Genomic DNA, 21,914 nt, shown 5'->3' with positions numbered 1-21,914 from the left:
AGGGCTTTAGCTCTTGGTGCTTATGGAATAGCGGGTGTGAAGATATGACCAAGGCTCTGATGGAGCTGTGTTGGGGTGATTGGGTGGTTGAGAAGAGGGAAGCCTCACTGAGACTGGGGCCTGGGAGGAAAGTCAGGAAGTGTTCCAAGGATGCTGATGTTTCAACCAAGACCCGAAGGAGAAGCAACAGCAAGGTGAATCAGTGAGGGCTGCGGGCAGAGGAAAGATCCTCCTGGGAAGAGAGAACCAACAGCATGAGGCAGGGGAGAGGGTGGCATGTTTGAGGAACAAAAAGACGTTCTGCAGAGCTGTGACACAGAATGTGATGGAAGGACAGTAAAGGCTGGAGACATTGTAGGAGCCAGCTCAGGTGGGCCTTTAAACACCATGATAACGTGATTGGGCGTCACCTGAGAGTAACTTCAGGAATAATCTTAGCCCGGGAAGGGCAGAACTTTAACATTCGGGAGGGATTACTGTGGCTGAAGTGAGAAGAAGGGACCAGAGGAGTTCGAGAATCAGAGAAACCTGTTAGGAATCTCTTGTAATTTAGGTGAACTGCATAGTGGAATGAGTTAGAGTGGTACCATGGAGACAGACGGACATGGCAGATTGGCTGTGAGAGGAGGAGTGGGGCCAGGCAGAGCAAGCCAGCTTTCAGAAGGTGCAGGCACCTTCTTGTATGGGGGTGCTCTTGGGTAGTGAGCAGCTTTGAGAGGGAAGGATAAGACATGAGCACAAGAAGCCCATGGAAAAGTCAGAGGGAATTGTGAAATTGTCAAATGAAAAATGAACCTGAGCATGGGGGAGAGAACCAGGCTGGAAAGGTCAGTTCAGGGGGTTTCTGCTTGTAGGTCTTAATTCCAGCCACAGGCATGTGTGAGACCCCCCAGGAAAGAACACGGAGGGGAAGAGAAGAGGGGCCGGGACAGAATGAGGAACGCCAGCTTCTAAGAATCACTGAGGAAGTGGAGTCTGCCAAAGAGACATTTATTCATTTTTGATTTTTTGCTTTTTGCTGTTTTTTATCTGCCGCAGAGAACTTTTCATACACGTGTTTTTTATGCATTTGTTCATCTAGTTCTGTGGGACAAAATTCTAGAACTAGAACTACTTGTTTAAAGGGCTTACAAAGTTGTATTTAACTTTTACAAAGCCAGAAACCTTGTGGTCCAGGTGCAGAGATGAGACTCAGTTGAAGAAATACCAATCAATTAGAAAACACCTGAACGATGCTTATCTTTTATTTGCAGTCTTTGAGAATTCTAAAAGAATCCAATTATATCTAACTCCTAAATATGCTCGTGAAAGCTTTTCTTGTTCTACCCCATTTCTTCAGACCACAGCTGTTCCTCTGTGTCTGTCTTTCATTCCCCTTATTCTTTTTTTTTTTTTTGCGGTACGCGGGCCTCTCACTGTTGTGGCCTCTCCCATTGCGGAGCACAGGCTCCGGACACGCAGGCTCAGCGGCCATGGCTCACGGGCCCAGCTGCGATCTTCCCGGACCAGGGCAGGAACCCATGTCCCCTGCATCGGCAGGTGGACTCTCAACCACTGTGCCACCAGGGAAGCCATTTTCCTCTTATTCTTATCATACATTTATGTTTTTTAATTATTATTATATGTTTATTAGGAGGATTGGCTAGGTTAGGTGATAGCCTTTTGTTTTCCATACAAGATAATTTTTAGAGCATCTCTGTATCCTTTAAAAATCTTGATTTTAAAGTAACAAACAATCCAATTCAAATAGGCTAGTGAAAAAAAAAGAGAGAGTGCATTGGCTCATGTAACAAATATGCAGGATGAACTCAAGATGGGTTGATCCAGGGGCTCAGTATCATCAAGCCTGAGTTTTTGTCTCTCCAACAATCTTATCTCTCCTTTCCTGTGTTGGATCCATTGTCAGAATGGCTGGAGCAGAGTTTGTCTTCTCCCAATAAATCAAAAGCCGTGAGGCTGACTTGGATTGTTTTGAATTGAGACATTTGCCCAGCCCTGAACCAATGCGGCCATGGTATGGAATACTTTGGTGAGCCAGGCTTTAGACACAAAGTCACCCTTGGAGCTGGCATTTGGGGTCCATTTCATCCGAAGTATAAGGACTGAGGAAAGAGGCGTGTTGGTTTAAGAAAAGAGGAAAATCGGTGCACAGTTGTCAAAATAAATGATAATGGAATTTGGGGGGTTAAAAGTAGTAAATAAATACTGTAGCAGTAGAGTGCTGTCATACCACATGCAAAGATTAAATCTGTCTTGGTTGGGAGAAAAAGATAGTTATGAAACTTCTTAATAGTGTATGCGTTTCCCTCCTCAGGACCAAATAGAAAGAAACACTGTGGCTACCAGCAGAGAAAAAAACTGTGTAAAGGAAAGGTGGATCCTCCTTAAAAAATCCTGACGGCAGGCCACACCTCAGGCCAATTAAGTTAGTCGCTCCAGAGGTGGGAACCAGGCACTGAATTTTTAAAAACTCTCCAGGTGGTTCCAGTGCAGCCGGGGTTGAGAGCCACTTGCTTGAAGAGCAGAGTTGCAGAGTTCCCTCAGGGATTAATTACTTGGAGCGGCCCAGAAAGTTTCTGTAAAGCCTTCTTTGCCAACAGCAGCCTTGACATCCACAAGAAAGGGGATAACGGCCCTATGCCTGGTATGGTCTCGACATTGGCAAACCTAGCAACAGGGCCTAGCACCCCTTTGATTTTCTTTGTGTGGAAGTGGAAACTAGGCGTTTCTACACATCAGCCCATTTAAAATTCATGAAAATGAGTGTTATTTTTAAAAAAAGAGATGAAGAAACTGAGGCTAAAAATTCGTTAAGTCCTTGGAGAGGGACAGACTTGTGTTGAATTTCAATTCTGTCACTTACCAGATGGCTTTGGTCAAGTTACTTAACCCTTCTGGGTCTCAGTTTCATACTATATAAAACATAATGCCTGTCTCATGGACTTGCTGGGTAATATATGGTGGGTATTCAGGACCTGTGTCTCCCTTGCACATCCCATTTCTTAGTTCGTATCTTTTTTTTTCTTTTTTAATTTTTCTCCAGACTTAGAATTTCCATGAGTTGAGACATCAAGATCCTTCTTACATGTGGAAGGCAATCCTCTGACTCTCTCACAGGGAAATGTTCCTGTTTTTCATGTCAGAGAGAATGGTTACATCATTTGCCCAAGATTCCAGCCTCTTGGGTTCTTCCAGGTTCCAGCTCTGTCTGGACTCCTTGAAAGCTTCCTGGCTTCTCTTTCTGATTCATTCTTGTCTCCTGCAGTCTATTCTCCACACAACAGCCAAAGTAATCCTTCTCAAATGGAAAGCCCATGTTTTCACTCCCCGTCTCTCAAACCTTGGTGATCTGCCATCGAAAATGTGGTCCAGGGCTTCCCTGGTGGCGCAGCGGTTGAGAGTCCGCCTGCCGATGCAGGGGACATGGGTTTGTGCCCCGGTCTGGGAGGATCCCACATGCCGCGGAGCGGCTGGGCCCATGAGCCTTGGCCGCTGAGCCTGCGTGTCCGGAGCCTGTGCTCCGCAACGGGAGAGGCCACAACAGTGAGAGGCCCGCGTACCGCAAAAAAAAAAAAAAAAAAAAAAAAAAATGTGGTCCAGGGCCCACACATCCCTGGTTGCCTCTCCAGCATCGTTTCTTGCTACTCTTTGCCGGTGGCTTGTTGTTCTTAAAACACACCAATTACTTGAGAATTGTCCTGCAGGGGGCGCCATTCCCCTCTGGACACAACTTGCTCCTTGGGCATTTGCACCTGCTGGAACCCTTCCTCCGGCTTGAATGTGGCTCATGCCCTCTGGTCATTTAGGTCTCCCTAACTACACTATTTAAGATGACCCCCATTGTTCTCTGCCCCTCACCTGTTTCAGTACCATGTAGCACTAGCTAATGATATATATTTACTTATCTTTCTATTTGTTTTTCTCACCAGAATATAAGGTCTTGAGCAGTGCCTGGTACATGGTTGGTCTCAATTAGTACAGGTTAGATGAATGAATGCCCAAAGGAAATCGCAGAACCTTCTGACTAAACCTCTAAATTTCCATTGTTAATAGCCAATTATTTTTGCTCATATAATTCATCTACTTTAAATAATTTTCATCTCTTCTGCCTTCTCTCTATTTAGACTGAACTGGGGAAAAGTTGATTTAACATTCCTCTATTTCCTAGTTATTTTTCATTTTCCTGTCTTAGATCTAAATTTGTCTTTCTATTCTCCTAAAGAGAAAGTCCTTCAAGTGGTTTTTACTCTCTCAAATGGCTTTTCTTAAAAATTAAAAGCCACATTTTATATGTAATCGCCTTGGGCCTTTTACGTCTGATGTTTTTGTAACTGCTTTTCCTAGATATTCCCCCTTTTTCCTCCTTATCTTACATAACTGTCTGCTTTCTTAGAACCAGAACAAATGTGGTTCCAATTAAGTTTTCCATAAACATCAGCCAGAACCTCTTCTCTGATTCTAATATCATTCCTCGTCCTTCTCTGCGCAGCCAAATCTTGGGCTTTTCTTTGAAGCCCAGCACAAAAGCCAGCTCTCCCACGAGGTTTTCCTGGCCTGCCCCACCCCGGTAATAAGCCATCTTTCTTTGGAATCACTGCCACTCTAGAGCCTGTGCTGCACACACTGATCCCATGTTGACAGCCTGGGCCGGTCCCTCCAACCTCACACCACACTGGAATCGTTCAGTAAAACGTTTGCAGAAAGCAAAAAAAAAGGCCTCAAGTTGTTCCTTCATCGTCCTACATGTGCCCTTCTGGTCTCTTCAGTTAGAGAATGAGTTTTTTGAGAGTCAAAGCTCTTCTTTATCTTTGCTTCCCTTTGCAGCTCATCAAGCCCCTTAGATGAACCACATTGTCTACCTTCATCTTGATTCAGTGATGATTCATTTATACCTCTGCCATTAAAACAACAATTGACCAATCATCTTTTTCATATTTCCTCATTGTAACTCCCCAAACCTAAAACATATTTATCAATCCTGTTTTACTCATTACCCTAGTGTGTAATGAATCTGTTAGAGTGTGTCCATTCGTTTGTCCGTGTATTGCATAAATATTTACAGCGTGGCCGCTATGCTGAGTGCTGGGGCTCAAGGTTGAGAGGAGCTAGCATGGCTCCTTTCCCCGGGAAGTCCGTGGTCATGTGGGCTGGGAGACAGACGACAGGAAATCCACAACTACGTCACTGCAAATTCAAGGAAGTGCTATGAAGGTAGTGAGCAGGACACTGTTACACAATAAGAAAGGGGTACCTAGAATGGGGTGATCAGAAAAGTCCTGTCTGTCTTAACGTTGAAGCCGAGAACCAAAAGGAGGCAGTTGTGAAGCAGTTAGGAGCAGCAGTGTCCAGGCCATGTTGCAGGGCTCTGCATGGGGAGTAGCTTGTCTTCTGGGGAACTGAATGGAGGCCAGTGGGCTGGCTCCTAGAGAGAGAGGGGCCAGAGTGGTCAGCTGAGTCCTAGCCCGCAGGACTTGATGCTTATGGGAGGGAGGTCAAATTTTATTCTAAGAGCAATTGGAAGCCATGATAATATTTACATTTTAAGTAAATTATGCTCATTGCTATTTGGAGAATTGGTCATAGGGGTAAGATAGAACAGGGAATCTCATCACAGGAAACTATTATAATAGGTGAGGAGAGAAATAATTGTAACTTTGGCAGTGCAGATGAAATGTTCAGGTTCATGGAAGGAATGCTTTATTCCATATTTCCCTTATTAATATTGCAGAAACTTCTGACCTCTCAGTAGCTTTCTACATAGAGTGACTTTATTGTCTTGTAATTTAAAATCTTCTGGAAATGTTTTCTTTTGGTCTTAAATATCTGATTTCCATAACGTGTATTTTTCAAGAGTGTTGATTTTTTTCTTTACATAATAAATGTTAAGCAGGCATATTCATATAAATACTGGTTCAAATACAAAATTTGAAGCAGCAGTCAACTAGCTAAATCATAGTTTTTTCATTAGCCTCTCATTGCTTAGATTTCTTTTGCAGTTCTGTTTTATTTTCCAATTTAATCCTTAAATCTTTCATCCTTTTCTAAACTTTCTTCTTGTTGCAATGGGTTGTTTTAAGTCTCTTTTTTTTTTTTTGGCGGTACGCGGGCCTCTCACTGTTGTGGCCCCTCCCGCTGCGGAGCATAGGCTCCGGACGCGCAGGCTCAGCGGCCATGGCTCACGGGCCCAGCCGCTCCGCGGCATGTGGGATCTTCCCGGACCGGGGCACGAACCCGTGTCCCCTGCATCGGCAGGCAGACTCTCAACCACTGCACCACCAGGGAAGCCCAAGTCTCTTTGAAGTTACTTCCTTGTGTTTGAAATAGAGGTTTTCTCTGGAGCTACTGTGTTTTCTTTCCAATATTTCCTGATGTCCATCACGTGAGGTTCGTATGGTTTGAAATAAACTATTCCAAACAAGAAGTCTCACCATCTTCAGCATCCTCTCTGCACCTTTAGGTTAACGTTAATCAAATAGTTGTTCATTTTCTATTCTTCAAGTAGGATTGTAAATCCAGATATACTAGTCCATTAGCATCTAGTAATTTACTAATCTTTTAGCTCAGAGACATTACTATTATTATTTTTATTACTTATATTACAATATTCCACAAAGCTGTATTTCACGTGTTCTCCTATATAGAGTTCTTCATGTTTTGGAGTTTGAATGTATCCAGGAACATAGCTGATCCCAAGAATGTTAAATTTTGTTTTTCACCCTTCTTGCCTTTGCTACCGTAACTAATTTGGTTTGCATATTCTGCAAGAGGAATTCTCAGAAATATTTACCTTAAGAGATTATTGAAAGACTGACCAAAGTTCTTAAAGAGTTATGCTAATAAAAAGAGAAACTTTACCAAAGGCTATCTAAAATAATTGCTTTTAGACTTGTAACATTATTCAGGAACAGGAAAATGCAGAAAAGTTCCTACTATTGGAGATGGAGTTTAAAGCTGTTTATCTGTAATGTGTGTCTGTGTTGAGAGAGAGAGGATGGAGGGAGAGGCAGAGGAGAAAATAGAGTGAATGAGAATCTTGGTTCATTTTTAGAATGTTTCTTGGAAAGATGAAATGTGTTCTGGCTGAATCTCAGCTATAGATGATCCAAGGCCATTTCTACCGTGTGGTGTAAAACATCTTTCTACCAGCACTCTCAGAACTGCCCTGCACCCTGAAAATTCAGTGCACAGCTGCATTTTGTACCAGGCTTTGTCGTAGCCTTGGGTCATCAACTTCCATATTTTTATACAGAGAAATCGGATTCATATACCACTATATCTGAGTTTGGGATCACTTCCAAAGGTAGTTATATTTATATATCTAGATATTGAATATACAACGTTTCTTATCTGGGCTGCAGTTTAACTTTTGAAACTACATTCACTCAATATTCAAGCTTTCTGTGATCAGTATCATGTTTACAAGCTAGTTTTAAAAATTTCAAAAAATTACACATTAATGCCCCTGTAGCATGCACCGTAGCAAGAACCATAAACGAGTCAACATCTGGGCTGGATCAACACACTGGAAGGTCGTGCTTGCATGGGTTGGCATCATGGCTCTAAATTTGATATTTGGATGATTTTTTTTTTTATATTTGGATGATTTTAAAGATGACTTTTGATTTTATAAGGAGTTGGTAAGTAAGGTGGTATACGATATGTTTACTCCTTAGGATTCAAGTTTTATCCTTGTATTTTAAAAATATATTCCATGTGATATTGGAAATACTGAGAACTAGTCAGGTTCAGGACATTTCAAATGCATTGCGTTGAAAATTCATCATTGCTAAGTAATTTCCGTTTTCTAAAGCTGCCTTAAATTTAAGAATTCAGGACACCAGTGGCTCTATTCTGGCCCTAATTTCTTATGCTAGCATAGCACCTTCAACTTTTCAAGTGCTTTTATGCAAACTCTTATGCAAGGAAGCCTAACATGGGGCTTAAGAGCACAGATGTGGTTTCAGATAGATCTTACTTTGAAATTGCTTTTCCCACTTACTGAGTGTCCCTGGGGGACTAGTTCCCTAATATAAAGTCTCTAAGCCTTCTTCTGTAAAAGTGGATAGTAGTAGACCCCAGTTGATTCAGTGGTTGTGATAAATAAAAGATAGATACCAATTGCTTCACGTAGTATCTGGTATATAATAAGAATTCAACATTTACTGTTACTATCAGCACCACAATTCGTCTCTTTCTCTCTGCTAGCACAACTATAACTACTTGATATATACGGCTATTCTGTAATCTCCATTCTTAACAAATGAGGAAGCTAAGACGTACAAGAGCTAGTTACTTGATTTTGCTGATATGGTTTATCAATCAGAATTTGATTTATTGAATTGCAAACAGTAGACACCCCAGTAATCATGATTTGATTACTATAGCCTTATACTAGGTTTTGAAGTCAGCTAGTGTAAATTCTCCAGATCTGTCCTTTTTTTTTTTTTCTATATTGTTTTGGGTGTTCTAGGTCCCTTGCATGTTGATATAAATTATAGAGTCACCGTGTTAATTTGTACAAAAAGAAGCCAGCTGAGATTTTGATCGGTATTGCAGTGAATCAATTTGCATCTTAATAATATTGAGCCTTCTAATTCATGAATATGGTATAGCTCTTCATTTATTGGGTGTTTTTAATTTCTCTAAGCAGTGTTTTGTAGTTTTCAGTGTAGAGGACTTACATAGCTATTGTTAAATTTATTCCTAAGTATTTTATGCTTTTTAATAATATGGTAAGTGCTGTTTAAATTTTCAAAAATTTATGGTCACTTACTACTAGAGAATAGAAATATAATTTATTTTTTGTATATTGACTTTGTATCCTGGTATTCTGCTAAGTTTACTACAGCCCAGATATCAAGTATTACAGCAAAGAGTAATGGTCTGGAGCTTGTATTTGGGAGTCAGACTGCCTGGGTTCAAATCCTATTGCTGCCGTTTACTAGCTGTGTAACCTTGGTCAAGTTGCTTGATCTGTCTCTGTGTCTGTTTCTCCATCTGAAAAGGAAATGATAGTACTTAGCTCATAGAACTGATGCCAGGACTAAATGAGTTAATATAGTTGAAACTCTTGGAACAGTGCCTGGTATGTACAGGTGTTAGCCATTAATAAAGTTTCAACAGACTGTCCTTTTGAGCCTGTACAGAAAGGCTGTCACGGATGCTTCTGCTCGTCCCCTCCTCCCTCAGCTGTTTGCTCTAGGACCCCACCTCCACGCATCAGCCTCACCGGATGGCCCAATAACTGTGTGTGTGTTTAGAGAAAGGTACCTGAGCACCTCTGATTCCAGGACACTCGCTCTTAGATGTACTCAGGACTCCACCATGAAGGATTCATGCAAATGTGAAATTTGACTGTGTTCCAGAGATTGGCTGACAGGCCAGCTTCTTTCCAGTTTCCCTAACCACAAACTCTGGACACAGGCAACTTGGAATTTCCCCAGAAGCACTGCTCAAAGGAAGGAGAATCCAACATTTATTGAGTTCCGCATACAGTTTTATTTGATCCTACACATCAGGGGTCATCCCCATATTTTAGGTAAGGAAATTAAAGCACAAAATGATTAAGTACCTTGCTCAAGGTCATACACTAGTAAGAAGATTCAAGCTTTGGTTTCCTGGCCCTGAATTCTTTGGGTTATGAAAGTTTGTTCTTTTCTCTCTTAGGAAGGTCATTTAAGAGGTGGCTGAAGAAGATGTGAGTCACTTAGAAAACAATGTTATATGAGTAAGAGGATAACAATTGCTTAGGTGATAGAAGGAAATAGAGAATTTGCTGATCAAAGCAACAGTGTCTTGGTCAGCTCAAACTTCCATAAAAAAATACTACTGACTGGGTGGCTTGAACAACAGACATTTATTTGTCACAGTTATGGAGGCTGGGAAGGCTGAGATAAGGATGCCAGCATGGTCAGGTTCTAGTGAGGGCTCTCTTCCTCACTTGCAGTTGGCTGCCTTCTTGCTGTGTCCTTAGTGGCAGAAAGAGGAAGCTCTGGTGTGTCTTCTTCTTACAAGGTCACTAATTCCATCATGGGGGTTCCACCCTCATCTAATCCTAATTACCCCCCAAAGACCCCACCTCCTAATGCCATCACATTTTGGGGTAGGACTTCAACATATTAATTTTGAGGGGACACAAACATTTAGTCCATAACAAATAGTGTTTTGAAAATTGGTTCAGCATTTAATCTGTGAATCCCCTTTCTAATGTTCATTAATAATCTTGTGAGCTAGGAAAATTATCCCATAATCACCCTATATCACATGCATCTCCATAAAGTGTATTGAGATACACCTTGAATTCATTTTTGCTTTGTCATCATCCTTTATAACAGAATGGCATTTTATATTACATTATATATTTTTAGACTGGATAATATGTCAAAGGTGTCTTCTCTCTTCAGTATATACTGAGGTATATTAGGATTCTCTGAAAATATAAATATTATTTGCATCTCATCTTGTTTTTCTACTTTCTTGAAAAGGTAAGAAAAGGGAAATTTTAATAGTAATAAAATGCAGGATTCCTGATTCAACAGCAGTGAACCTTTTAGATATTCAACAAGGATTTATTGATTCCTTCTTTAGTTAAAGTTTCTTCTAGTACATGATCAATTCCTCTTTCAAGTCTTTTACATAAAGCAGAGCAAAACAAAAGTTTCCTTCTGGCCCACATTACTATTTAGTTGTAATGCTGTGTCTCCTCTTACATTGTATCAGTTAGCTTTTGCTGCATAACAAACCACCTCAAAACTTTGTGGTAAAAACAACAATCATTTATTTAGCTCATGATTGTTGTGGGTTGGCAATGTGGGCTGTATTTCAGCCGGTCACAGGCCAGATTGCTTGGTGGCTATCTGGTCTTGGGTGGCCTCACTGGACTGGCTTGTTTTGATTCACGAGGTCTCTTGTCTTCTAGCGGGCTAGCTTGGGCCAGCTCACCTGGCTTCTAGGCAGAGTTTGGTGACATTTTTGACAACTCCCTTTTTGATGTTCTCTTTTCCATTGTTTTCAGTGACACCTTCCTCTCCTGGTTTTCCTCTTATCTTTCTTAAAACTTATCCATCCATCTGTCCATCCATTTGTCTATCCATCCACCTGTCCATCTGTCTGTCTGTTCCTCCCCTGGGAATCATAAGCCTCCCCTGGGAATCTCCTCCCGTATTTTCCATTGCAATTGGTAACACCACCACCAACATTAATCTGGAAAACCTGGGAATCACACTGCAATTATTGCTGCTTCTTATTAAACAGTGACTATTTGCCAGTCACTGTACCAAATGTTTGCCATAGATCTTTACATTTAGGCTTCATAAAAGCCATATGTTGTAGGCATTACTATCTCCACTCCATGAAACAGATGAGGGTGATTGAGTACTTGCCCACGGTCCCACAGTTTAGTGCGCAGAGATGGTTTTTGAACCCAGTTCCTTTTGGCTCCAAAGCCCGTGCTTAACATTAAGGCACACTGAGAAACCACATAAACAGGGCCCTCAGATATGTTTTATTTACCAGAGAAATGACTTATCAACATTTTAAAATAGTAAGGGTTCAAACAAGAATCTGGATTTCAGATATTTCTTGGAAATTTAGAAGATCTGGTAACTGGCCTCACATTCAAATGGCAGCAGTTGGCTGCAGGGGGGTGGTGGCCACCCCCTTTGGAAGGCCATGAGTTTTCCAGTTTGCCACAGTCCCTGCCACTCCCTACTGCCTTACAGTTGGCCCGCTTCCTTGATCAACATGGTCTGCTGGACTCCTGCTGGCATTTGAGTTTTTGACTCCTGTTACATTGTGTCCCTAGGCCCTGCCCTCTCTTCAGTTCTTCTACCATCCAATTGGTCCCTGAACTAACAATGTTATGTTACTTGTAAAATAATTGTCCAATCTGCCTCACATTCTTTATCCCTATTGCTACAAATTGGTCCTTATGACCTCTCACTTCAGTTACTCTAGAAACACCTGGTTTCCTCTTTCCAGTCTCAGACTCCACTAATACACTCTCCACGTTGCTTGCAATTAAGCATATCAAAGCACGCAAATAGTTGATGTCCAGTGACCTTGAATGAAGTGCAATCTCCTTAGTGTGGCATGTAAGATGTTCATGATGTGGCCTCTGACCAGTGCCCTCATTTATGCTTGCTTTCCATCTCCTCTTGGCCTCATTGAAATATTGGCTCTCCCCAGAGTCATGATCCTTCACATCTCCTCACCTTTTTATCCACCATTCTTTCAACTTGGAGTATTCTATGTGGATCATATTAATATTTGTAACCGAGTATATCAATGTGAATGTAGAGTGATTACTTTCCTAAAATTCATTTTTCCTTTATTTTGACTTGATTGGTAAGTCTCTTATTTCTTCTTTCACCAATATCCAAGCAGAATAGAAACATAGGGGCTTCCCTGGTGGCGCAGTGGTTAAGAATCTGCCTGCTAATGCGGGGGACATGGATACGAGCCCTGGTCCGGAAAGATCCCATATGCTGCGGAGCAACTAGGCCCGTGAGCCACAACTACTGAGCCTGCGCGTCTGGAGCCTGTGCTCTGCAACAAGAGAGGCCGCGACAGTGAGAGGCCTGCGCACCGCGATGAAGCGTGGCCCCTGCTTGCCGCAACGAGAGAAAGCCCTCGCACAGAAATGAAGACCCAACACAGCCCCAAAAAAAAAAAAAAGAATAGTAACACAAGTCCTCGTTATGTTTACACATCATAACGTTTTCTTAATTGGGCGTTATTGACTTCTCTTCTGTGCAGTATAGTGGAGAATTAAGAGCTTGGGCCCTGTAGCCTAGCTCTACCACCCACTAGCTAAGTAGACTTGAACAGCATACCTCACATTTCTCTGTCATCATCCTCTCATCTGTAAAATGGGGCTACTAATATCATGCAGTTACCCCAGGGCTAAATGAAATAATGCACGTGAAGGCTTAGAACTGTCTGGTGCATCTCAGCCCCTAGTGGATGTCAGCTGTTGCTTTTATTATTACCATTTTTCTTTCATTCATTCATTCATTCATTCAGCATTGGACCGGGGAACTGTTCTAGGAATTTTGATATATGTCATTTTAGAACCCACAACGACTTTACGAAGAAAATAATTTCAGCCCTGTTTTTGGGGTGAGGTAGTAGAAGATGAGAGAGGTCAGGACTTGCCTTGGTTGTTCAGTTTGTCATAGGGTGAAATGTGTTTATGTTCTTTTCATTCAGAGGGAAATGGAATACATCTCATGAAGGATGGAGTTAAATACCACTCTTGGCTGCAAAGGGACTCTTTGGAGAATTCAAGTGTTATTAAAACTGATTGTGTGGTACATTTTTAGTATGATATTTAAAATGTCAAAGCTACAGAGAAGTTTATAAGATGTTGAATAACATTGGATTTTTAAAAAAATTTTCTATTTCTGTACAGAAAAATATCAAGTTGATTATGACAATTTATGAGTGATGCTTTAGATGAAGTCTGGGAACTATTTTTGTTTGTTTTATATATTCACTGTGTCCTGAACAACAAAAATTACTGATATTGCTGAGAGTTCTGTGTGAAGATGGTTAACATAAATTTAAATCTAGATAAGAAAAGCGAAGAAGAATATTGGAATAAGAACTGTATATGAGAAAAATTATTTAAATTTGTCTCTAAAACTTGAATAGTCTTCATTTAATTTTCAAACTGCTCTTAAAATATTAAAAGAATAGGTTTTACCAAAGTATTGTTAAACACTTACTTGGACACACAGACCTATAGATTCACGTATATATGTCTGTACAATTAAAAAAATTTTTTAATTGAAGTATAGTTGATTTACAATGTTGTGTTAGTTTCTGGTGTACAGCAAAGTGATTTAGTTATATATATATATTTCAGATTCTTTTCTGTCATAGTTCATTACAAGATATTTACTATGGTTCCCTGTGCTATACAGTAAGGGTATGTGTGATTTTTTAAATTGAGGAATACTGACACGCATACACAAAACAAAATAAAATCAGCTGCACAAGAAGCACATTTAAAATTTTTAAAAATTAAACCCTCATTGAGGTACCATTTACATATCATAAATTCCATGCATTTTAAGAGTACAATTCGGTGCTTTTTAGTAAATATACAGCGTTGTGCAGCCGTCACCACAATTCACAATCCAATATTAGGACATTACGTCAACCCTAGCAGACCCTTCATGCCCATTTTTGGTCAATTTCTCTTTCCACGTCAGCCCCAGGCATCTACTTATCTATTCTCTATATCTATAGATTTACTTTTCCTGGACATTCCTTATAAATGGAATTATACAATGTATGGTCTTTTGTATTTGGCTTCTTTCGCTTAGCATATGTTTTTTAGGTTCATCCACGTTGGAGCACATGTCAGAACTTAATTCCTTTTTGTTGCCAGAAGTATTGCATTGCATGACTACACCACAGTTCGTTTTTCATTACAATAACCACATTTTTGAAAAGCATGTATTAAAGAAACTGCTAACAGTGGGTGCTTCTAGAGAAGGGAGTGAGGGACAAAGGGAGAAAGATGGGAGAAAGATTTTGTCATTGTTCACTATTTTATATGGGTTTTCATTTTTAAATTCAGGATTATGTCTTTATCTATTAAAACAAAATAAGGAATAAATTCCCCCAGCAATGTGTATTAAATAAGAGGTGAAATCCCTCCACTGACCCCAATCCCACCTTCCTGAATCACCACTAATTTATTTTTGGCATCTTTCTAGTCTATACATACACACATGCACATGTATACATATAAATATATGTATGTCCCTGTACATCTAAGCAATCATATGTGTTATATTTCAACCAAAATGGAAGCACAGGGCTTCATCATGTAACCCCCGGTTACCAAAGCTAAGTAAACCCACCTTGTTGGGTTGTGCATTAATCAATTCACAGTGGAGAAGAGTTAAGAACAGCAGCTCCAGTTTCTTGGTTATTAAGTGTAATGCGGTTTAATTTTTTTACCCCTCCCCGCTTCTGCATCTTCCCACAGGCTACCTGGGCGCTGCCTGCGAGGAGAAGGTGGACCCCTGCGCCTCGGGGCCCTGCCAGAACAACGGGACCTGCTACGCCGAGGGGCTGCACTTCGGCTGCAGCTGCAGCGCGGGCTTCACGGGCCCAGCCTGCGCGCAGCTCGTGGACTTCTGTGCGCTCAGCCCCTGCGCCCATGGCACGTGCCGCAGCGTGGGCACCAGCTATAAATGCCTCTGTGACCCAGGTGGGTACGACGCATGGACCGGAAGTCCTTTCTTTCCCCAATCTCAAAGCCTTTCAACTTTTGCATCTGAGCACAGGGTGGCCCGCTGTATGGGCTTACCTGTCTAAGTGAACCCCACTCATGTATGACACCCTTTCTTTTTAGACTTCCCCTAGGCAGGCTTTGAAAAGCACCCTTTCCCCTTTTCATGAGCATTTCACAGTCATTGTAGAAAAAGAAGAAAATACAAGTAAGCAAAACGAAGAAAATTTAAAACAGGCTCAATCTTATAACAGCTAAATTATTTTGGACAATTGACTACAGGTCACTCCAGAGCTTTTACTGTATTACGTATCTTTTATTACTGGGTTCTGAGGTTAACGGAACGTTTTTCATTTTAATGGGCATGCAAAGCAGAATGCAGTAAATTCAGAATTTTATCACCTTTTAAAATTCTTACTCGGGGCACAGTCCATGTTAGAGGACCTGTGACTTCCTGTGTAAATGTTCAAAAGTTCCATCATTTACTTTCCAAATGTTCTTCTGTATTGGTATCGCTGATTGTTTATTGTGAAAGTTTTGACGCTCAGAAGTCAGAGTGGTTCCTGGTTAAAGTTTGTGTCCGCACAGCCTCCTGGTGTGGTCTGAAAAAACGCACACGGGGCAGCTCCTCCTTTCCTCTGGTTTCTATCCTCCCCGCGTCTGCATCCTTGCAGGAGCTGGCTCTTTAGAACGTTTCTCAGCTCAGTGATCCCCCCTGTCCCCGCCTCTGGCGCATCAGTATGGCTGGCCAGTCCCCTGGTTTGCTTAACTCCTGGTTCTGCCCAGGCAGTGCCCTCCACCCGGGGTGCCAGCTGCCCTGTCACCCCATCTCACCTGCAAACTTCCCCTTCTGGGGCTGAATCAGCTTTCCTTCCTCCGAGTTCCCACAATCAATAACAATATCCCTTTCCTGGTCTTTAAAACATTATATTAATTATCCTTGTGTGTGTCTCTCTCCCCGTTGAGGGGTAGGAGGAAGTGTGTTCTGTTAGTAACTTCTGTGTAACAATAAGCTACTGTTTAGGGAGCTTCATCTTTCTAGGTTCTGAGCTGAGTGCTTCACGTCTCTGGTCCTTTTAGTGCCCTTCTGCCAGGTGGATATTGTTGAGCCGCGTCTCCCCGAGGTATGAAATGCCTCATTGCTGTTTCAGCCACGTGTTGGCGGCCACACACCCACTCAGGCTGAGTCCAGATTCCAACCCAGGTGCCCTGGTTCCACTGTCCTGTGCCTGGTCTGGAACTCTCAAGGGGCACATCTCATACTCATGAGGCACCTAAAGGGGTGAGTGGGAAAAGCAACTAAGCATTTGAAGGGTATTGAAAAACCTCTTTCATGTAGACGTTTCAATTCTCTGGTTTTGTAAATGATCATGGGATTGATATTTTTCCAAGTGCCCCTTTCCTTTCTGTTCTGAAATACAGAGGGGATGGGGCTGTTGAATCTGCCTGGTAATTGCATTAGCAGGATTCTCGAGAAAGAGAGAGGGAGAGAGAGACGGAGAGGGAGGGAGAGAACTTGCTCGATTTTAAGGAATTGACTCAGGCAGTTGTGAGGACTGGCAAGTTCAAAATGTAGTGCAAGCTGGCAGGCTGGCAACTCAGGCAAGGAGTCTACATTAGAGTTTTGAGCCCGAATTCCTCCTTCCTCGGGAAACCTCAGTCTTTGGTCTTAAGACCTTCAACCGATTGGATGAGGCCCACCCACATTCCGGAGGGTAGTGGATTTAATCAAAGCCTACTGATGCAACTGCTAATCTCACCTGAAAACGACCTTCACTGCAACATCTAGACTGGCGTTTGACCAAACGTGCAGGTCCTGTGGCTTAGCCAAGTTGACGCGTGAAATTAACTATCCCAGTAACATTTGGGGGGTTTGCATAAACCTCGTGGGGAAGGAGTTTCTTCAACCCTACACGTGACACGAGGACACTTTTCTGCATGGACACGCGTCCTCCCCTGTCAGTGTGAAGATGGGAGCCGCTGCCCCCTTGGGGGCCAGTGTTCTTCCATGTGCCTTGCAGGCACGTGCCGTGGCCTCAGGGAGCTGAGGGGGAGCCCGGCAGTGTGGTGCCCTTGCCTGTTGGGAAAGTGGGGCCCCAAGACCACTTTGTGTTTGCAGGTGAAATAAGCTGCCCTTGTCCCGGGAGAACGGTCTTCCTCACGTCATGACTCATGGGCACGCCACTCCCAACGCCCTGCTCTGGATGTCATAACACACAGGGTAATAATCATGCCCTTGGCCGCCATCTGCAGCAGAACCTCAGAGCATCCTCCGCACATGTCTCCTGGGAGTCCTGGTTCCCTCAGGGAGCCCAAAGGGAAGAATCACATGTCACAGGACCGGGAGGCGGCTTTGTTCCTCTTCCCCTTCTTCTCTGACTTCCGCTCTTAAACATATTAAACTTGCCCTTATATTTAGTTGGTGTATTTTGAGAACTTGAAATGGGTTGTGGTTATTTAAAGATACACGTGGCTTTTTAGTAATACCAAGTAGAGTCTGTCAACATGTGTGCAGATGCTTACATGGTCCTAAGTGGAAAATATGCTGCCTAGTGTCTCTCTGTCCACCCAGGGAGCAGTAGCTGAGGGTGGGAGAAAGGACCCATGAGATCCCCACTCGTTGACTGTCACTGTAGGAATTTACAGGGCATTTCTGGGCCTCGGTGTTTACTTTCACTAATAATGTCTTAGATGCTCGTGAGTTCAGCTGCAGTTGAGGTCACAGACTAGACCTGGGACAAGGTACTGACCACGTCCTCTTGCTGACCATGATCTTCTGTCATGTGTAAGAGCGTTAGATGAGAGACACGCAGTACATTTCCTCTCATGGAGTAGTAAGCGTGACTGTTTCTTTCTATCCATGGAGATTCCAACACTTTTCCTTAAGCCAAAAGGGTGACGTGTCTCCTGTTGAAGTTCCTCCTTCCCCTCTGCTGTTCTCTGCTCAACCTTCATTCGTGTCCATGTGGAGCATTTAGCTTGGTAAAGCCAATGCCCAGCCTCTAAGAGGCCTTGAAAAGCCTGAAGAAATGTGTGTTCCGTTCCTGGATGCCTGCATTTAGTAGGCAGTCCCCCGGGGTAGAGCCCCGAAGCTCTGTCAAAGCTCTCTCTTCGAACTTGGGAGATAAAATTGCTTTTAGAGGGGTTGCTTCCTCAGATCATTAGGTGACATTGTGTGAAACAAAAAAGGCATCCTAACATCTGGCAAGAATTTACATTCTAAGAGGTGAAAATGACAATTCTCTGAATGCGAAATTTCTAGTCTTAATCTTTCAGAGCTTGTAATTGCTTTACCACTAGTTTGCATAATAGAAGAATCTCATGAGTGTAGGTGAAATTGGGTGTCTTGCTCCAGAGTGGCAGGCCTGATCCTCTTTGTTGAGAGCAAGCAGGCCCCATTGCATAAAGTGGCAGCAGATTGAAATCATGTCAGGTTGATAATTAGCTCCCATCTGACAAAATGCCATTTGATGGCAGCAAATCAGATTTGCCAGGTGCTTTATTTTCAAACCTCATTTTGAGCTTATCACGCTAGGGAGTTCTGATGGGATTTTAGTATTAGATAATAAAATGTCAGCAGTGAGTAAGCACTGAAATGTTGTCTTTCAGTGACAGTGTTAAGTGATAGGCCACATGTACTCTAAAAAAATTACAAATTAAAATCTCCTAAGGACTGGAGAAAGAGAGAACTTGGAGTCCAACAAACACTGTGGGAAGCAGGGCCACAGGGCCTGGAGTCGCCTGGGACCTGCTGTTGCCCCTGAAAGGAGAAGATGATGTCTCATGTGTTCTCGAAGAAGTGGTGGCATCTGGAGATGCCATTTGGGTGCTGACCAGTCCTGGAAGGAATCTCTGGTAAGAAGGGAAGTGGTTTGCCTGAGTTCACTGGTCTTGGCCCCTGCCTGATACACTTGAGTTATTACTCCAACCTTGTTTGTTGAATTGAATGAACCTTGCCATTACAGAGTGTGCCTTAAGTTACTATTTAAGGAGTTTATAGTATAAGGCATTAGAGGATTAAAAGAAAGGATGTTTAGACATTTTCCAAATGAATTTTTGTAAAGGACATTCTATCTATAAGAATCTCAGGTACTGTTTTTTCTATTTTTGACATTCTTCCCTATGGCTGCATTTCTGGTCGGGATGACCTAAAAGACACAGTTGGCATTGCTTCCTTCTGTTAGACTCAGACTTAGCAACATCAGCACTCTGATAGTGTCTGCTGGAAACAGAATCTAAGATAAGACTTAATGGTCAGGATTTAAATAGCAAGTTAACAGCAGTAAAGGAAAAGGTACACCTACGATGGTATGAAAACATTTAGCTTGATAATGAAAACCTAATTGCATTTAGCTTCCTGGATAAGTACAGTGGATAATTTTCGTGTTTTATTAACTAGGAAACCTTACCAGGTTTGCTAAGATGAAGTTCTTGTGTCGAACATGCTCTAGGAGGGTCCCGATCTGTACATCATATTATTCTTGAGTATCATTGCTTTTATAGAATATACTGCCTCCTTTCTCCACATCCTAACCCTGTTATCATGCCCTTCCTCTGTTATATTTTGAAATACGATAACTGCCCTCCCCATTGGGAACCCAGTTACAATCCGGTCTACCTCGCTGCGGCAGTAGCAGCTCTTCATAATCTGTACTTCGCCTAAGAAAACGTTTAAATCTCTTGACGTCATGATGACACTAAGAACTGAGAAAGAGAAGAGCAGCCCCTGACATCTGGGGGCTTGTTGGACACTTGCAAGCAGGCCTTGGAGTTGTTAAGAGCTGGTGACCACAGCTGGGCCGTGGTGTTTCCTGTTGCACATAAAGACGTAAACACCCACACTGAACACCGACCTCAGACACGGTCACTCATAGGCCATGATAAAGTGAGACAAACAAGATCGTGTCATAATTTTGTCTAAGTACAGATAAAAACAAGGTCACCATGCAACCCACAAAATACCAAACATCCCCTTTGATTGCAAATCAAATGAGGGCCAGCTGCTTGTTCGCCAGTTATAGCTTTAGCCTTGCTCTAGCCTACTCCCACCCATAGACAAGACTCATTGCAATACTCAAGCGTAGAATTGCTCCTGCTTCCTGACAGCATGCAGAGTGACTCCTTCCCAAATCACCCAGCCAGAGTTCAAATCCTGTAATAAGCCCCGTCTAACACCCTCTGACTGAGACACCCCGAGATTCCCCTTGCTGCAATGAGTAAGAAACCCAACTGCATCAACTACAGTTTTGTCCCTGGTGGCCTTTGGTTTGAGGGCATTGGCAGGACTTAACTGATTAAAATGCTCAAAATACTGAGTGTTCAAAATACTGATTGAATTTTCATATTAACAATAGTTCAGTCAGAATTTCCAGTGAATTGGAAACTGAAATGTTTGGATTTATACATGGGGGAAGGTTGCTATGGAACAAAAGTCCTAGGTGGGGTGGGGGGAAGTTCAGAGATCCAGTTGGCTGCAGGATAAGATCCACTGGATGCAGTGATGGGCAGTAAGGCTGAAAATGCTGATTGGGGCAGATTGGGGTGAATCTAGGTGCTAAGGAGTCAGAAAATGAAGACTTGGAAACATTTTGCATCAGCAGTGTATGTGAACGGATCTGTGTTTTTGAAAGATTATTTTGACGGAATTGGGTGATTTCAAGAACGATTGGGTGACTTTCAGAAAGATTATTTTGATAGAATTAGATATTACAGTCAAGAAAAGATGATGAGACAGGAGATCAGTCAGAAAGCTCAGGCAAGTGGAAGTGAGGTCTTGAACTTAACGGCGGTGGGAATTGGAAGGACGGACCTGAAATCTGTCTGAGGAGTGGAATCATCTGAGTTTGGTTGTCATGTGACTTCAGGGACCAGAGGTGAGCGTAGAGTCAAAGGTATTGCTGAGGCTTTAACTTGGGTAACTCAGAGAAGCAGGGAAATGTGCAGAAGGCCTTTGGGAATGGCAGGCCAACCAAGTGGATGTGCCAGTAAACAGTTGTTATTTGCGACCGGCATTGGGTCCTGAGCATGACACCAGGGAGGTAAGGATGGAGTTCCTGGTGTGTGGGTGCTAGAGAAAGTCAACTATTAAGATAGATGGGGCGAGAGTATAAACCGAAAGGGGAAGGATTGGTGAGAGTGTTAGGGAATTCTTGCACTGAGGCGGGGGCTAGAGGCAGCAGCAGAAGAGGTTAGAGGAGGCCGCTGGGACTGGGAGGGTCTCTGGGCAAGGCTGAGCCATGGAAGTTCCTGGGAGGGCAGGACTGGCCGGGGGGTGGCGGGGGGTACATTGCCCAGGAGCGAGGAGCTGAGTCAGGCTTGCCCAGACGGCCAGACACTAAGGGACCTGTCCTCGTGGTGTTCACAATTACCCCCGTGGCCATTCTTCATCACCATTTTGTTTTGATTCTAATTTCGGGGCGTGTTCAGGGAGACTTTGTGATATTTGCCTTCTAATTTAGGCTAGTGGCCTGAGGGATTAATACGAGGGCGGGAAGGACAGTGGTAATGAGTGAAGGGCACTTGCTGGTGCTGCATAAGGAATTTTGATGAGATTCTTGACATTAAAAATCGATCCACAGTCTATTTAACCTCGCTGTAAATGCCTAATCCATATGGATGAAAGTGTTAATGAACTGGCCTTTAATTAGGAGGGATTTCTGCCCCCACA

The 21,914-nt window shown here is 42.7% G+C and overlaps 1 protein-coding gene across 2 annotated transcripts in view; it reads left to right on the top strand.

Annotated features, from left to right (window-relative positions):
• DNER (delta/notch like EGF repeat containing) overlaps nucleotides 1-21,914 on the top strand; it is a 326,228-nt gene that overhangs the window by 241,076 nt on the left and 63,238 nt on the right. For both annotated transcript variants that reach the window (XM_004262614.4, XM_033426041.2), the window contains exon 8: nucleotides 15,002-15,226. In XM_004262614.4, the coding sequence (XP_004262662.2) occupies nucleotides 15,002-15,226 (225 nt within the window). The remainder of the gene's footprint in view (nucleotides 1-15,001; nucleotides 15,227-21,914) is intronic.

This window comes from Orcinus orca, chromosome 7 (assembly GCF_937001465.1).
Source record: "Orcinus orca chromosome 7, mOrcOrc1.1, whole genome shotgun sequence".
NCBI classification, from domain to species: domain Eukaryota; kingdom Metazoa; phylum Chordata; class Mammalia; order Artiodactyla; family Delphinidae; genus Orcinus; species Orcinus orca.
The sequence above is the reverse complement of the archived record's forward strand: the minus strand, read 5'-3'. Positions and strand labels throughout refer to the sequence as shown.